The sequence below is a fragment of the Schistocerca serialis genome, chromosome 1 (assembly GCF_023864345.2).
Source record: "Schistocerca serialis cubense isolate TAMUIC-IGC-003099 chromosome 1, iqSchSeri2.2, whole genome shotgun sequence".
In the NCBI taxonomy this organism is placed as follows: Eukaryota; Metazoa; Arthropoda; class Insecta; order Orthoptera; family Acrididae; genus Schistocerca; species Schistocerca serialis.
In genome coordinates, this window is record NC_064638.1 from 519,644,190 (window position 1) to 519,659,633 (window position 15,444).

Genomic DNA, 15,444 nt, shown 5'->3' on the forward strand with positions numbered 1-15,444 from the left:
CTTATGCCTTGTGTTCATTACTCGTTTGTCAACATTGGTATTAAAATAGCAGAACACTTTCCCATTTTCTGTAACCAATATTTCAAAGCAGTGGAAATTTGCAAATAAAAAGTATATCTTTTAAGAAAAGGTTTACTTAAAAACAAAAAGTTTTACTACTGCTGTTGACTAATTGAGATCATAGATTTTACCTGATTATCAGTTAAGAATAAAAACACCTACTACAACCAAGACCAAATAAATACTGAAAAATCACCAGTTATTAAGAACTAGCATACTGGTATCAGTTTTAGATGGTGTTTTTTTTTCCCCCATTACTTCTGCTGAATGCCATAAACCAACCAGGAAGGCAAATGATATCTGTGGACAGGTCCGAAAGCTGTCTCTCGTGCTTCTGTACCAGTCAAAATGATGGATGGTGATCTTTCTAGTAGTTCATTGTGCCACTTCTCAGAAAGGCCCTAAATGCTTAATGTACCTCACAAATATTAACTCGTAAAGAAATGGGAAATGTAGAATAAAACATTTACAAAAACTGTCTGGTAGTCAAGCACCTGTCAAAACGACAGGTGCAATCCTTCTAGTGTTAATCTCTCTAATGAACTGCTTAATTACATATTAAATCTTAGTCTTTGCATCTTTTTTGACTTATTGTTGTACACTAAACTTGTATCCATGTAGTTTTATTTTATGTTAATGAGCTCCTCTTATTTATCTACAGACAAACCTGACAGTAGATTGGAATTACTCTCCAGTGAACTATACATGCTTCACTCCTAAAGACAGATACATTCCAGATCCAACCTCTCCACCATTGATTGAAAAGGAAAACATTCCAAAGGCATATGTGGTAAGTATATCAGTACCAGTGTTTGGGTAATACTAAGATTGGTAGGATTTTACTGTTCCTCTCTGTTTGAAATTTATAGTAGTTAGTGACAGGATGTCTCAAAATGAACCTGTTTTTGAAAGTGGAGACAAGTGACCTAAGAGGAGACCTTCATTTAATGCAGAGGACTAGCTCTAATAAAGACTTAAAATGCTCTATAAGCAGTCTCTGAAAATTCTTCAATGTGTCAGCAAAAAGGCAAAACTCTTGTAGTAGGCCAAAATATTCAAAATTCCAAAAGCAATGCAAGGAAGATTTTGAGTGTTATTAGGTCTGAAATAAATTCAGTGAGGCCAATGGCGTCAATCATCTCAATGGCAGTAGCAAGAAGGCAGGCGATACAAAATTGAAATCGTTGGTTACTATATTCAATTAATCTTCATAAATATGGGGACAAAAATGGAGGCTCTAAAGCATGTCAACTAGATATAAACATTGTTTATGCAACCAGCAGCTGTCAGTTTTGCCAAATCGTCTGTTAGAGATATCACAAAAATGTGGTTAACTGAATTTTTAAATACTGCTCTGCAAACTCCTAATCAGTTAGTTACCTTTCAGTGCACCCTTGGCTTTGGACAATGCTACCAACATGTACGTCACCACAATTAAGATTTCATATTCACACATTGGATATGCTGACACTTGAACCTAACTGTCCCCTTTCACCCTAATCTATAATGAGACTATACTAAGAATCGGTTACTCACATTCAAAAGAATATTATACACACACACAAATTTACCAGTATTCTGTTCTCCATTTGCATGTACATGGTGTCATATCCCACAACACCATTGTGTCAAACATGGCCAACATAAAGTATCATTAGGTTCAGTCCAACCTATGAAGACTATTTACAATTACAATACAATTGGTTTCCCTGGTGCCTGCCCTATCCCTGGTGCCTGCCCTATCCCTGGTGCCTGCCCTATCCCTGGTGCCTGCCCTATCCCTGGTGCCTGCCCTATCCCTGGTGCCTGCCCTATCCCTGGTGCCTGCCCTATCCCTGGTGCCTGCCCTATCCCTGGTGCCTGCCCTATCCCTGGTGCCTGCCCTGTCCCTGGTGCCTGCCCTGTCCCTGGTGCCTGCCCTGTCCCTGGTGCCTGCCCTGTCCCTGGTGCCTGCCCTGTCCCTGGTGCCTGCCCTGTCCCTGGTGCCTGCCCTGTCCCTGGTGCCTGCCCTGTCCCTGGTGCCTGCCCTGTCCCTGGTGCCTGCCCTGTCCCTGGTGCCTGCCCTGTCCCTGGTGCCTGCCCTGTCCCTGGTGCCTGCCCTGTCCCTGGTGCCTGCCCTGTCCCTGGTGCCTGCCCTGTCCCTGGTGCCTGCCCTGTCCCTGGTGCCTGCCCTGTCCCTGGTGCCTGCCCTGTCCCTGGTGCCTGCCCTGTCCCTGGTGCCTGCCCTGTCCCTGGTGCCTGCCCTGTCCCTGGTGCCTGCCCTGTCCCTGGTGCCTGCCCTGTCCCTGGTGCCTGCCCTGTCCCTGGTGCCTGCCCTGTCCCTGGTGCCTGCCCTGTCCCTGGTGCCTGCCCTGTCCCTGGTGCCTGCCCTGTCCCTGGTGCCTGCCCTGTCCCTGGTGCCTGCCCTGTCCCTGGTGCCTGCCCTGTCCCTGGTGCCTGCCCTGTCCCTGGTGCCTGCCCTGTCCCTGGTGCCTGCCCTGTCCCTGGTGCCTGCCCTGTCCCTGGTGCCTGCCCTGTCCCTGGTGCCTGCCCTGTCCCTGGTGCCTGCCCTGTCCCTGGTGCCTGCCCTGTCCCTGGTGCCTGCCCTGTCCCTGGTGCCTGCCCTGTCCCTGGTGCCTGCCCTGTCCCTGGTGCCTGCCCTGTCCCTGGTGCCTGCCCTGTCCCTGGTGCCTGCCCTGTCCCTGGTGCCTGCCCTGTCCCTGGTGCCTGCCCTGTCCCTGGTGCCTGCCCTGTCCCTGGTGCCTGCCCTGTCCCTGGTGCCTGCCCTGTCCCTGGTGCCTGCCCTGTCCCTGGTGCCTGCCCTGTCCCTGGTGCCTGCCCTGTCCCTGGTGCCTGCCCTGTCCCTGGTGCCTGCCCTGTCCCTGGTGCCTGCCCTGTCCCTGGTGCCTGCCCTGTCCCTGGTGCCTGCCCTGTCCCTGGTGCCTGCCCTGTCCCTGGTGCCTGCCCTGTCCCTGGTGCCTGCCCTGTCCCTGGTGCCTGCCCTGTCCCTGGTGCCTGCCCTGTCCCTGGTGCCTGCCCTGTCCCTGGTGCCTGCCCTGTCCCTGGTGCCTGCCCTGTCCCTGGTGCCTGCCCTGTCCCTGGTGCCTGCCCTGTCCCTGGTGCCTGCCCTGTCCCTGGTGCCTGCCCTGTCCCTGGTGCCTGCCCTGTCCCTGGTGCCTGCCCTGTCCCTGGTGCCTGCCCTGTCCCTGGTGCCTGCCCTGTCCCTGGTGCCTGCCCTGTCCCTGGTGCCTGCCCTGTCCCTGGTGCCTGCCCTGTCCCTGGTGCCTGCCCTGTCCCTGGTGCCTGCCCTGTCCCTGGTGCCTGCCCTGTCCCTGGTGCCTGCCCTGTCCCTGGTGCCTGCCCTGTCCCTGGTGCCTGCCCTGTCCCTGGTGCCTGCCCTGTCCCTGGTGCCTGCCCTGTCCCTGGTGCCTGCCCTGTCCCTGGTGCCTGCCCTGTCCCTGGTGCCTGCCCTGTCCCTGGTGCCTGCCCTGTCCCTGGTGCCTGCCCTGTCCCTGGTGCCTGCCCTGTCCCTGGTGCCTGCCCTGTCCCTGGTGCCTGCCCTGTCCCTGGTGCCTGCCCTGTCCCTGGTGCCTGCCCTGTCCCTGGTGCCTGCCCTGTCCCTGGTGCCTGCCCTGTCCCTGGTGCCTGCCCTGTCCCTGGTGCCTGCCCTGTCCCTGGTGCCTGCCCTGTCCCTGGTGCCTGCCCTGTCCCTGGTGCCTGCCCTGTCCCTGGTGCCTGCCCTGTCCCTGGTGCCTGCCCTGTCCCTGGTGCCTGCCCTGTCCCTGGTGCCTGCCCTGTCCCTGGTGCCTGCCCTGTCCCTGGTGCCTGCCCTGTCCCTGGTGCCTGCCCTGTCCCTGGTGCCTGCCCTGTCCCTGGTGCCTGCCCTGTCCCTGGTGCCTGCCCTGTCCCTGGTGCCTGCCCTGTCCCTGGTGCCTGCCCTGTCCCTGGTGCCTGCCCTGTCCCTGGTGCCTGCCCTGTCCCTGGTGCCTGCCCTGTCCCTGGTGCCTGCCCTGTCCCTGGTGCCTGCCCTGTCCCTGGTGCCTGCCCTGTCCCTGGTGCCTGCCCTGTCCCTGGTGCCTGCCCTGTCCCTGGTGCCTGCCCTGTCCCTGGTGCCTGCCCTGTCCCTGGTGCCTGCCCTGTCCCTGGTGCCTGCCCTGTCCCTGGTGCCTGCCCTGTCCCTGGTGCCTGCCCTGTCCCTGGTGCCTGCCCTGTCCCTGGTGCCTGCCCTGTCCCTGGTGCCTGCCCTGTCCCTGGTGCCTGCCCTGTCCCTGGTGCCTGCCCTGTCCCTGGTGCCTGCCCTGTCCCTGGTGCCTGCCCTGTCCCTGGTGCCTGCCCTGTCCCTGGTGCCTGCCCTGTCCCTGGTGCCTGCCCTGTCCCTGGTGCCTGCCCTGTCCCTGGTGCCTGCCCTGTCCCTGGTGCCTGCCCTGTCCCTGGTGCCTGCCCTGTCCCTGGTGCCTGCCCTGTCCCTGGTGCCTGCCCTGTCCCTGGTGCCTGCCCTGTCCCTGGTGCCTGCCCTGTCCCTGGTGCCTGCCCTGTCCCTGGTGCCTGCCCTGTCCCTGGTGCCTGCCCTGTCCCTGGTGCCTGCCCTGTCCCTGGTGCCTGCCCTGTCCCTGGTGCCTGCCCTGTCCCTGGTGCCTGCCCTGTCCCTGGTGCCTGCCCTGTCCCTGGTGCCTGCCCTGTCCCTGGTGCCTGCCCTGTCCCTGGTGCCTGCCCTGTCCCTGGTGCCTGCCCTGTCCCTGGTGCCTGCCCTGTCCCTGGTGCCTGCCCTGTCCCTGGTGCCTGCCCTGTCCCTGGTGCCTGCCCTGTCCCTGGTGCCTGCCCTGTCCCTGGTGCCTGCCCTGTCCCTGGTGCCTGCCCTGTCCCTGGTGCCTGCCCTGTCCCTGGTGCCTGCCCTATCCCTGGTGCCTGCCCTATCCCTGGTGCCTGCCCTATCCCTGGTGCCTGCCCTATCCCTGGTGCCTGCCCTATCCCTGGTGCCTGCCCTATCCCTGGTGCCTGCCCTATCCCTGGTGCCTGCCCTATCCCTGGTGCCTGCCCTATCCCTGGTGCCTGCCCTATCCCTGGTGCCTGCCCTATCCCTGGTGCCTGCCCTATCCCTGGTGCCTGCCCTATCCCTGGTGCCTGCCCTATCCCTGGTGCCTGCCCTATCCCTGGTGCCTGCCCTATCCCTGGTGCCTGCCCTATCCCTGGTGCCTGCCCTATCCCTGGTGCCTGCCCTATCCCTGGTGCCTGCCCTATCCCTGGTGCCTGCCCTATCCCTGGTGCCTGCCCTATCCCTGGTGCCTGCCCTATCCCTGGTGCCTGCCCTATCCCTGGTGCCTGCCCTATCCCTGGTGCCTGCCCTATCCCTGGTGCCTGCCCTATCCCTGGTGCCTGCCCTATCCCTGGTGCCTGCCCTATCCCTGGTGCCTGCCCTATCCCTGGTGCCTGCCCTATCCCTGGTGCCTGCCCTATCCCTGGTGCCTGCCCTATCCCTGGTGCCTGCCCTATCCCTGGTGCCTGCCCTATCCCTGGTGCCTGCCCTATCCCTGGTGCCTGCCCTATCCCTGGTGCCTGCCCTATCCCTGGTGCCTGCCCTATCCCTGGTGCCTGCCCTATCCCTGGTGCCTGCCCTATCCCTGGTGCCTGCCCTATCCCTGGTGCCTGCCCTATCCCTGGTGCCTGCCCTATCCCTGGTGCCTGCCCTATCCCTGGTGCCTGCCCTATCCCTGGTGCCTGCCCTATCCCTGGTGCCTGCCCTATCCCTGGTGCCTGCCCTATCCCTGGTGCCTGCCCTATCCCTGGTGCCTGCCCTATCCCTGGTGCCTGCCCTATCCCTGGTGCCTGCCCTATCCCTGGTGCCTGCCCTATCCCTGGTGCCTGCCCTATCCCTGGTGCCTGCCCTATCCCTGGTGCCTGCCCTATCCTTGCCCCCCATTTTTCTTCCGCTGCAGTGTTTGAGGCCATTCTGTCTTTCCCTTCTTTCTGTCTTTCCCTTCTTTCTGTCTTTCCCTTCTTTCTGTCTTTCCCTTCTTTCTGTCTTTCCCTTCTTTCTGTCTTTCCCTTCTTTCTGTCTTTCCCTTCTTTCTGTCCTTTCCCTTCTTTCTGTCCTTTCCCTTCTTTCTGTCCTTTCCCTTCTTTCTGTCCTTTCCCTTCTTTCTGTCCTTTCCCTTCTTTCTGTCCTTTCCCTTCTTTCTGTCCTTTCCCTTCTTTCTGTCCTTTCCCTTCTTTCTGTCCTTTCCCTTCTTTCTGTCCTTTCCCTTCTTTCTGTCCTTTCCCTTCTTTCTGTCCTTTCCCTTCTTTCTGTCCTTTCCCTTCTTTCTGTCCTTTCCCTTCTTTCTGTCCTTTCCCTTCTTTCTGTCCTTTCCCTTCTTTCTGTCCTTTCCCTTCTTTCTGTCCTTTCCCTTCTTTCTGTCCTTTCCCTTCTTTCTGTCCTTTCCCTTCTTTCTGTCCTTTCCCTTCTTTCTGTCCTTTCCCTTCTTTCTGTCCTTTCCCTTCTTTCTGTCCTTTCCCTTCTTTCTGTCCTTTCCCTTCTTTCTGTCCTTTCCCTTCTTTCTGTCCTTTCCCTTCTTTCTGTCCTTTCCCTTCTTTCTGTCCTTTCCCTTCTTTCTGTCCTTTCCCTTCTTTCTGTCCTTTCCCTTCTTTCTGTCCTTTCCCTTCTTTCTGTCCTTTCCCTTCTTTCTGTCCTTTCCCTTCTTTCTGTCCTTTCCCTTCTTTCTGTCCTTTCCCTTCTTTCTGTCCTTTCCCTTCTTTCTGTCCTTTCCCTTCTTTCTGTCCTTTCCCTTCTTTCTGTCCTTTCCCTTCTTTCTGTCCTTTCCCTTCTTTCTGTCCTTTCCCTTCTTTCTGTCCTTTTCCCTTCTTTCTGTCCTTTTCCCTTCTTTCTGTCCTTTTCCCTTCTTTCTGTCCTTTTCCCTTCTTTCTGTCCTTTTCCCTTCTTTCTGTCCTTTCCCCCTTCTTTCTGTCCTTTCCCCCTTCTTTCTGTCCTTTCCCCCTTCTTTCTGTCCTTTTCCCCTTCTTTCTGTCCTTTTCCCCTTCTTTCTGTCCTTTTCCCCTTCTTTCTGTCCTTTTCCCCTTCTTTCTGTCCTTTTCCCCTTCTTTCTGTCCTTTTCCCCTTCTTTCTGTCCTTTTCCCCTTCTTTCTGTCCTTTTCCCCTTCTTTCTGTCCTTTTCCCCTTCTTTCTGTCCTTTTCCCCTTCTTTCTGTCCTTTTCCCCTTCTTTCTGTCCTTTTCCCCTTCTTTCTGTCCTTTTCCCCTTCTTTCTGTCCTTTTCCCCTTCTTTCTGTCCTTTTCCCCTTCTTTCTGTCCTTTTCCCCTTCTTTCTGTCCTTTTCCCCTTCTTTCTGTCCTTTTCCCCTTCTTTCTGTCCTTTTCCCCTTCTTTCTGTCCTTTTCCCCTTCTTTCTGTCCTTTCCCTTCTTTCTGTCCTTTCCCTTCTTTCTGTCCTTTCCCTTCTTTCTGTCCTTTTCCCTTCTTTCTGTCCTTTTCCCTTCTTTCTGTCCTTTTCCCTTCTTTCTGTCCTTTCCCTTCTTTCTGTCCTTTCCCCTTCTTTCTGTCCTTTCCCCTTCTTTCTGTCCTTCCCTCTTCTTTCTGTCCTTTCCCTTCTTTCTGTCCTTTCCCTTCTTTCTGTCCTTTCCCTTCTTTCTGTCCTTTCCCTTCTTTCTGTCCTTTCCCTTCTTTCTGTCCTTTCCCCTTCTTTCTGTCCTTTCCTCTTCTTTCTGTCCTTCCCCTTCTTTCTGTCCTTCTCCTCCCTGTGTGTGCCTGACGACCACCCACACATTTGATGCATAGTAGGAGACTGGGTGACGGGTAATTCCCAATGCTGGGTTGGCATGCAGGGCCCACACGTACCCCCTAGTACAGTCTGGGCTCAGGGAGGAGTGATTGCCAGATCTTCCTACTCTGCTGATTGTTCCCTCCGTCTGTCGTTTGGAAGGTGTGACCTAAGGTAAGAACAATCACTTAAGGTGGGGAGGCTCTCCTTTGGAGGGTCCCTGGCTGGAAGGAGCGTATCATCGGAGATGCTGGCAATTGTGGGGGACTCCTTCCCAATGACTGATTTTCCTTCTTTTCTCAAAGTGTTTCACATAAAAGAAAGTGGAATGAGGCTCCTGCCTCAGTGTCTCTTCCTATTGTGCCTCGATATCTCGTAGTCTTAAAGTTTAGACGAAAACCAGACTTTTGCTGCTCTTAACCCCTTTGTTCTACAGAAAGGCGTGGATGGCATCGCCGGCCCTGTGAAGTCATGCTCTAGTCTCCACAATGGAACTCTGCTTTTGGAAATTGAAAGTGCTCTCCGGGCCCAGAAACTACTCAAGGCCCAAATCCTCCACAAATATCCTATAAAAGTGGAGGCTCACAGGACACAGAACTCGTCCCCCGGTGTTATCTACACCCGGCTGTTGGATGGTTTGACGGAGGATGAAATAATTAATTATCTATCAGATCAGGACATTACTGCTGTTAGAGTTATGAAGAAGGAAGCTGCCGATTTGGTGCCCACTTGCACATTGTTCCTGACTTTCAATCAGATAATGCTTCCTACCAAGATAAAGGCAGGCTATGAAGTCATCTCTGTGCGCCCTTACATTCCCAATCCGTTAAGGTGTTATAGGTGCCACCAGTTCAATCATACCAGCATGTCATGTAAAAACACAGCCAAATGTGTCACTTGTAGCAGAGATGCACATGAGGGTACGTGTCCACCTCCTTCCCCCCTCTGCGTCAATTGTAATGGAGAACATGCTGCTTCCTCTCGTTCGTGTTCCGTCTACCAAGATGAGTGGGCTGTTCAGGAGATAAGGTTGATGGACAAGGTACCTTTTCCTGTTGCCCAGAAACTGTTGGTGAGCCGTAAACCGAATGTCCCTTCATCTGGAAGCTACAGCACTGTTAGCCTCTCCCTGTCCCACAAAAACATAGCTGTGCAAACTTGACTTATAGTTCAGTTCGATGGTGGCAACGTCGCCTCGCCTTAAAGCTCACACTCCGTCTCCCGCTTCCCGGGCTGTAGATTCTGCTACCTGCTCTTTGACCTCACCGTCGAAGACAGTTGCAACGCAGCCTGTGAACCATCAGTTCAAAAAGGATTATTCCCGGGAAGATTTCTTGCGTACCTTGAGTTTGCAGCCATCTGGATCTTCTGCAAATCTCCAAAAGTCAAAACAATCGTCCAAAGGGCAACCAGTCTTCCCCCCCCCCCCCCCCCTCCCCCGAGACTCGTCAGTTCTTTTCAACTTACCGACACTGGGGAAGCTCCGTTGATCCCGCTGAGTTAATGGACGAATATCCTCCACATGTGGATTCCAGTGGCCGTCCTCCCTCGACAACTCCCCGTAAGCGGTTGTCGAGGTGAGTGTTTCTTATTCATTCTCCGGTGTTCCTAAATTTTATGGCCCTTTTACAGTGGAATATCCATGGCCTTCGGTCTAACAGAGTGGACCTCCAGCTGCTCCTGCGATTGTAATGTCCGCATGTAGTCTGTCTCCAAGAAACCATGCTACGTCCTCAAGACCATTTTGATCTTTCCCATTTTATGTCGCTACGGATGGACCTTCCCCTTATAGCAGGGATTCCTGCTCTTGGCGGGTCATACTGCTTCTACAAGATGTTTTTCATTGTCCTATCCCCTTGCACACCCACCTGCAAGCAGTTGTTGCCTGTGTTTTCCTTCCCAAATTTACCTTGTCCCTCTGCACCATTTATATCCCTTTGTCTTCTGCTGTCACTAGGGTGGACCCGATGCAGCTTGTTGCTCGGTTTCCTACACCCTTTCTGCTCTTTGGTGACACCATTGCCAATCACCCTTTTTGGGGCTTGCCTCTTGCCTGCCTGAGAGGTTCTCTTTTGGCAGATGCTCTCACTCATTTGAATCTTGTGTGCCTTAACACTGGCAAAGCCATGTTTCTCTCCGATTCCTCACAGACTTATTCCCACTTAGACCTCTCGATCTGCTCTGCCCAGCTCACTCGATGCCTCGAGTGGTGTGCTCTTTCTGATACTTACTCGAGTGACCACTTCCCTTGTGTGACTCGCCTGTGTAGTGATACTCTGCCACAGCGAAATTCTCTTGCTGACTGGGGGCTCGATTCCTCCTTGGCAGGTGATGATCAGGTCGAGCATCTCGTGGATGTTATTCTCTCAGCTGCTGAATCCTTTATCCCTCATACTACTACTTCTCCCTGTCAGATCTCTGTCCCTTGGTGGACTGTGGAGTGCGGCAATGTGATTCATGCCTGACTATGTGCACTTTGTGTCTTTCACTGTCACATACATTAACGAACTGCGTCCGCTACAAGCAACTACGTGCACAGTGCCACCGCACCATCAGGGAATGCAAGAAAGCATTCTGGGTTTCCTTCACCAGCTCATTCAACAGTTCTACTTCATCCTCTCTCATTTGGGGTGGCCTGCACCGGCTTTGTGGGACTACCGCCCACTCCCCGATCCCTGGTCTGACTGTGGCGGGAAACTTCATAGTCGACCCTGTAGATGTTTCCAACGCTTTGGGCTGGTACTTTGCGGAGGTTTCCAGCTCAACCCACTACCATCCTGCCTTCCTTCCTCGGAAAGAGGTGGAGGAGGCTCGTGCAATCTCTTTTCTCTCTTTGAATTGAGAATGCTACAATACTCCTTTCACTATGAGGGAGTTAGTGTGCTCTCTCCGCATCCAGGTTTTCTGCTCCTGGGCCCGATACAATCCACATCCTCATGCTGCAGAATCTTCCTGTTGCGAGGAAAATGCTTACTCCTCGATACCTACAACCATATTTGGACTGACGGTGTATTTCCCACACTTTGATGTGAAGCTACTATTGTTCCCCTACCTAAGCCTGGTAAAGTTAATCTCTTCCTTCCAGCTATCATCCAATTTCCTTTACCAGCAGTGTTTGTAAGGCGATGGAACACATGATCAATGGTAGATTAGTGTGGTGGCTGGAGCCACACAATCTTCTCACTAATGCTCAGTGTGGGTTCCGAAAGCGCCGCTCAGCAGTTGATCATCTCGTCACCCTGTCAACGTTCATCATGAACAATTTTCTGCAGAAGCGTCAACATTGACCGTATTCTTTGATTTGGGGAAAGCCTATGATACCTGTTGATGGACAGGCATTCTGCGTACTATGCACACATGGGACCCTTTGCGGTAGTCTTCCCACTTTCATCCGGGAATTTCGAACAGACTGAGTTTTCCAGATACGTGTGGGTTCCTCCTTATCCCACACCTTTTCACAGGAGAACTGGGTGCCTCAGGGCTCCGTACTGAGTGTCGTCCAATTCGCCTTAGCCATCAACCCAATTATGGACTGCCTTCCAGATGGCATTTCTGGCTCTCTTTTCGTTGACGACTTTGCTATTTATTGCAGCTCCCAGCGGACACGTCTCCTGCAACGCTGTCTCCAATGGTGTCTCGACCACCTCTGTTCATGGAGTGTCACAAATGGTTTCTGCTTTTCTGCTGCCAAATCAGTTTGCGTCAACTTCTGGTAGTACAAGACGTTTCTTCCACCAACCTTACAACTGGGCAAAAATGCTCTCCTGTTCATGGATGCAACGAAGTTCTTAAGGCTTATGTTCAATAGGAAACTCAGTTGGTCTCTCCACATGTCCTACCTGGGTGCACGCTGCACCCGGTCCCTCAGTGTCCTTCGTGTACTGAGTGGTACCTCTTGGGGAGCTGACAGGACTGTCCTCCTCCACCTCTATCGATCTCTTGTCTGCTCCCAGTTGGATTGTGTATGCATTGTCTACTCCTCTGCATGGCCATCAGTCTTATGCCATCCAAATACAATCCACCATTTGGGGATCCATCTCGCTAGTGGTACCTTCCATATTAGCCCAGTTGAGTCTATATGCAGAAGCTGGTGAACTACCACTGTCATACCAGTGCAACATCCTACTCAGTAGGTATGCATGTTGGCTTTCTTCCATGCCAGGCCACTCAACCTTTGACCCTTTTTTGATTACATTCTTGACTGCCAATACGAGATGTACACTTCTTCTTTGCGGCCTCCCAGCGTCCGCTTTAGTCATCTGTTTCAGCAGTTGCAGTTCCTACTTCCTGCCACTTTCTGAATAGGTGAGACCCCTTCACCACCTTGGCTTCAAGCACAGGTTTGTGTTCAATTTGACATCTGCTCTTTCCCAAAGGATTCAACTCCCGAGCTGACCGGTCGCTGAAAATTTCTCGAACTTCGCTCACAACTTGCCAACAGCTTATTTTTGTACACTGATGGTTCCAAGGCCACCCATGGTGTTGGCTGTGCTATTGTCGTTGGGATGATAAGTTTAAATACCAGCTTCTCGACCAGTGCACAATTTTTACCGCAGAGCTTTTTGCCCTCTATCAGGCTGTTCACTACGTCTGGAGGCACCAGCTCACTCGCTGTGTGATCTGCTCTGACTCCCTCAGTGCCCTTCAGAGTCTGGATGATCCAGATCCAGTCCACCCCATCATTAGATGGATCCAGGGCAGCCTCCATTTGTTCCCAGATGGGGGAGCCTAAGTAATGTTTGTGTGGGTTCCTGGCCATGTTGGTGTGCCTGGGAATGATGCTGCTAAGGCTGCAGTCCACCTCGGTCGGCCCACCTCTTACTCTGTTCCCTCGCAAGATATTCATAGTTTTCTCTATCAGTGTATCACGTCACTTTGACATGACCATTGGTGCTCCCTTCATGGGAACAAACTCGGAGAAGTCAAACCTCTCCCAACAGCCTGGTCGACTTCCTCCCGACCATCTTGCCATGAGGAAGTAATGTTAGCTCGGTTGCGAATAGGGCACTGCCACTTTAGTCACTGCCACTTTAGTCACTGCCATTTGTTGAATGGCGACCCTGCGCCCAGCTGTCCTTTCTGTTGTCGGACGTTTCCTGATCCACTGCCCTTATTTTAGCCATTTATGTCTCAGGGTCGGGCTGCTGCCCGTTTTGCGGACATTTTAGCAGATGATGTGCGTGCTGTGGCTTGGGTTTAAAGATTTTTAAAAAGCAGTAATATGACAAGAGATTTGATTTCTACCTGGTGACTCTGGTGTCTTCTGTAACATCTCGACATTTTAGATTTGTTTTTTCTTCCTTTCTGTATTGGACCTCGAAACGGTTTTTTACCCTTGCGGTCCCAGCATTCTATGGTTCTATACTGCGCGCTTATAACCTTAGATTTTTTTGTGCCCTAAAACCCCAAAAAAGCCATCTCAAGTAGAGACTAAAGCTGGCCACATTGCAGCCACCCATCGTACACAGTGATTCCTGGAATCTCCCTCAGTGGACTCTTATACTGATCTCATGGCCATTGTTGAATATTTTGCAGTAACTGTCATCCTGATTTCCTGACTTTGCAAGGTGTAGTGGAACAAAACTACTTATCCTTCCATACACAAACCTGGAATCGTACTTTGTTCCATTTAGTGATTGGGAGTTGCACAGCAGTTACACATTGTTTAGAGACGTAGCCCCTGGACCTAAAAAAAATCCCCAATCAAATGCTTACACATTCGGCAACAGCAGCATAACACACATCCTCAAATTTTTCAATTGTGTTTAGTGGAAAGGGATGTTCCCTCTGAATGGCAGGAGGGTATTATTATTCCTATCCTGAAACTGGGGAGAAGCTCTCAAAAGTTGACTAATTATCAACTAGCCTCTTTAATGAACAAGCTGTGTTAATTATTTGAAAGAGTGGTCAACTGCTGATTGTGTTGGTGCCTGGAAGCCAGATGATGTTTATCACAATTTCGAAGTGGTTTTCAGGCTTTCTTTTCCACCACATACTACCAGTTGACTCATATGGAATCTGCAGTGTGCAATGCTTTTCTGCTTTGCCAGCACCTGATAACTATGTTCTGTGATATGAAAAAGTTGAGAAATACCACCTGGCACTGCCACATCCTGTCTACACTGCATGAGTGGAGCTTTTGGGTCTGCTTACTCATTTTTATCCAGAATTTCCTATCCCTTTGATTGTTCTGGGTCTGGATAGATTCAATCCTCAGCAACCAAATAGTACAAGAAATTGGGAGTTCCTTGGAGATCATTTCTGAGTGTGACACTCATTGCCATTGCAATCAATGGTATCAGGACTGTAGTGAGACACACATTTTCAACACTAATATATGTGGACAAACTGTGCCTGTATTAGAGCTTTACTTAATTATGCACTGAAGAGTTCCAACTGTAGGGTGCCATATAGAAAGTATGTTATAGTATGTTATTAGGTCGTGAATAGTGGATATTGGTTTTCTTCCTCAGAAATTTATGTCCTGCACATTTGTCAACTCAGGACTGTGTGTCTGTGCCTGCAACTCCATACTGGTAACAAGTTACGTGAAGTTCTTGAAACTTTCAAATTTTGTAGATCTTTTGGCAAAAGTTAACATGGTTACTACATGTAAGCCCACTCAAGTCAACTTCTTTGAGGAAACTTTAAACCCTCAGTTTTCTTAACAATACCTCATGGGGTGCAGGCTTCAGTTCTTCAGCAGTTCTACAAAGCTTTTATTTTATCCCACATGGACTAATGAAATGTTTCCTATGGGTTGGCAGCACAATCAGTACTTTGCTTTTTAGACATTGCCCACTATTGATGTGATGTGTGATTGGCAGCTGGAGGCTTCTATGAGCCTCACAGGCAGCCTCATGAAGGACGCTGGTATCTCTCCACTCTTGACAAATATGTGGTTACAGTCTGTCTGATGCCTACCCATCTATTAATTTATCCTGTTTTACAACTGATATGTCACTGTTTACGAATTGCTGAGTCTGGGGTATGGGAGACTGTGCAAAGACCTCAAACAACCCCTTCTTGGCTGTGTAGTGAGTTTCCTTTTGGCATCTTTTGTTATGTGTACCCTGTACTATGATTCAGGTGGACCTCTTCCATGCCCCTAAGGAAAATACTGACAATCTGTTCTTGGACACTTACTCCATTTGTTTCTCCATGACTACCCCAATTCAACAAGCATCTACACTGAAAGCCAATGACAGGGTTGATTATGCTTTTACTGAAACAAGAGGACATGAGAGGTATTCTGTCCTGAGTGCATGCAGTGTATATGCTGCAGAGTTGGTTGTCATACCACACTCTACAATACATTAAAACTCTCACAAGGGACTACCTGGTTTGCAGCCCAACCATTGAGCTGCTTAAAAGGCATATCTGAGTAGTACCCCAAAAGCATTTTGTTCTCTAACACCAAATATCTTTTATTTGACCTCCACAGCTGTGAATTGCTGTAACATTTGTCTGGACACTGAACCCTGTAGGCAGTCCAGGAAATGAACTTACCTTTCAAATTAACTAAAGAAGCAACCACATGAGAAAAACTTGAGACTCAGAATACCAGGCACAGACCTTAGATTGCAACAGTGGCACCCAGTTCTGAAAACATGGGATGTGAAATGGCCAACTACCACAACCTGCGATTAGTTGAGGGC

The 15,444-nt window shown here is 51.6% G+C and overlaps 1 protein-coding gene across 1 annotated transcript in view; it reads left to right on the forward strand.

Moving 5' to 3' along the window:
- LOC126474360 (uncharacterized) overlaps positions 1-15,444 on the forward strand; it is a 38,461-nt gene that overhangs the window by 4,788 nt on the left and 18,229 nt on the right. The window contains exon 2 of the mRNA XM_050101829.1: positions 722-850. Within this exon, the coding sequence (XP_049957786.1) occupies positions 722-850 (129 nt within the window). The remainder of the gene's footprint in view (positions 1-721; positions 851-15,444) is intronic.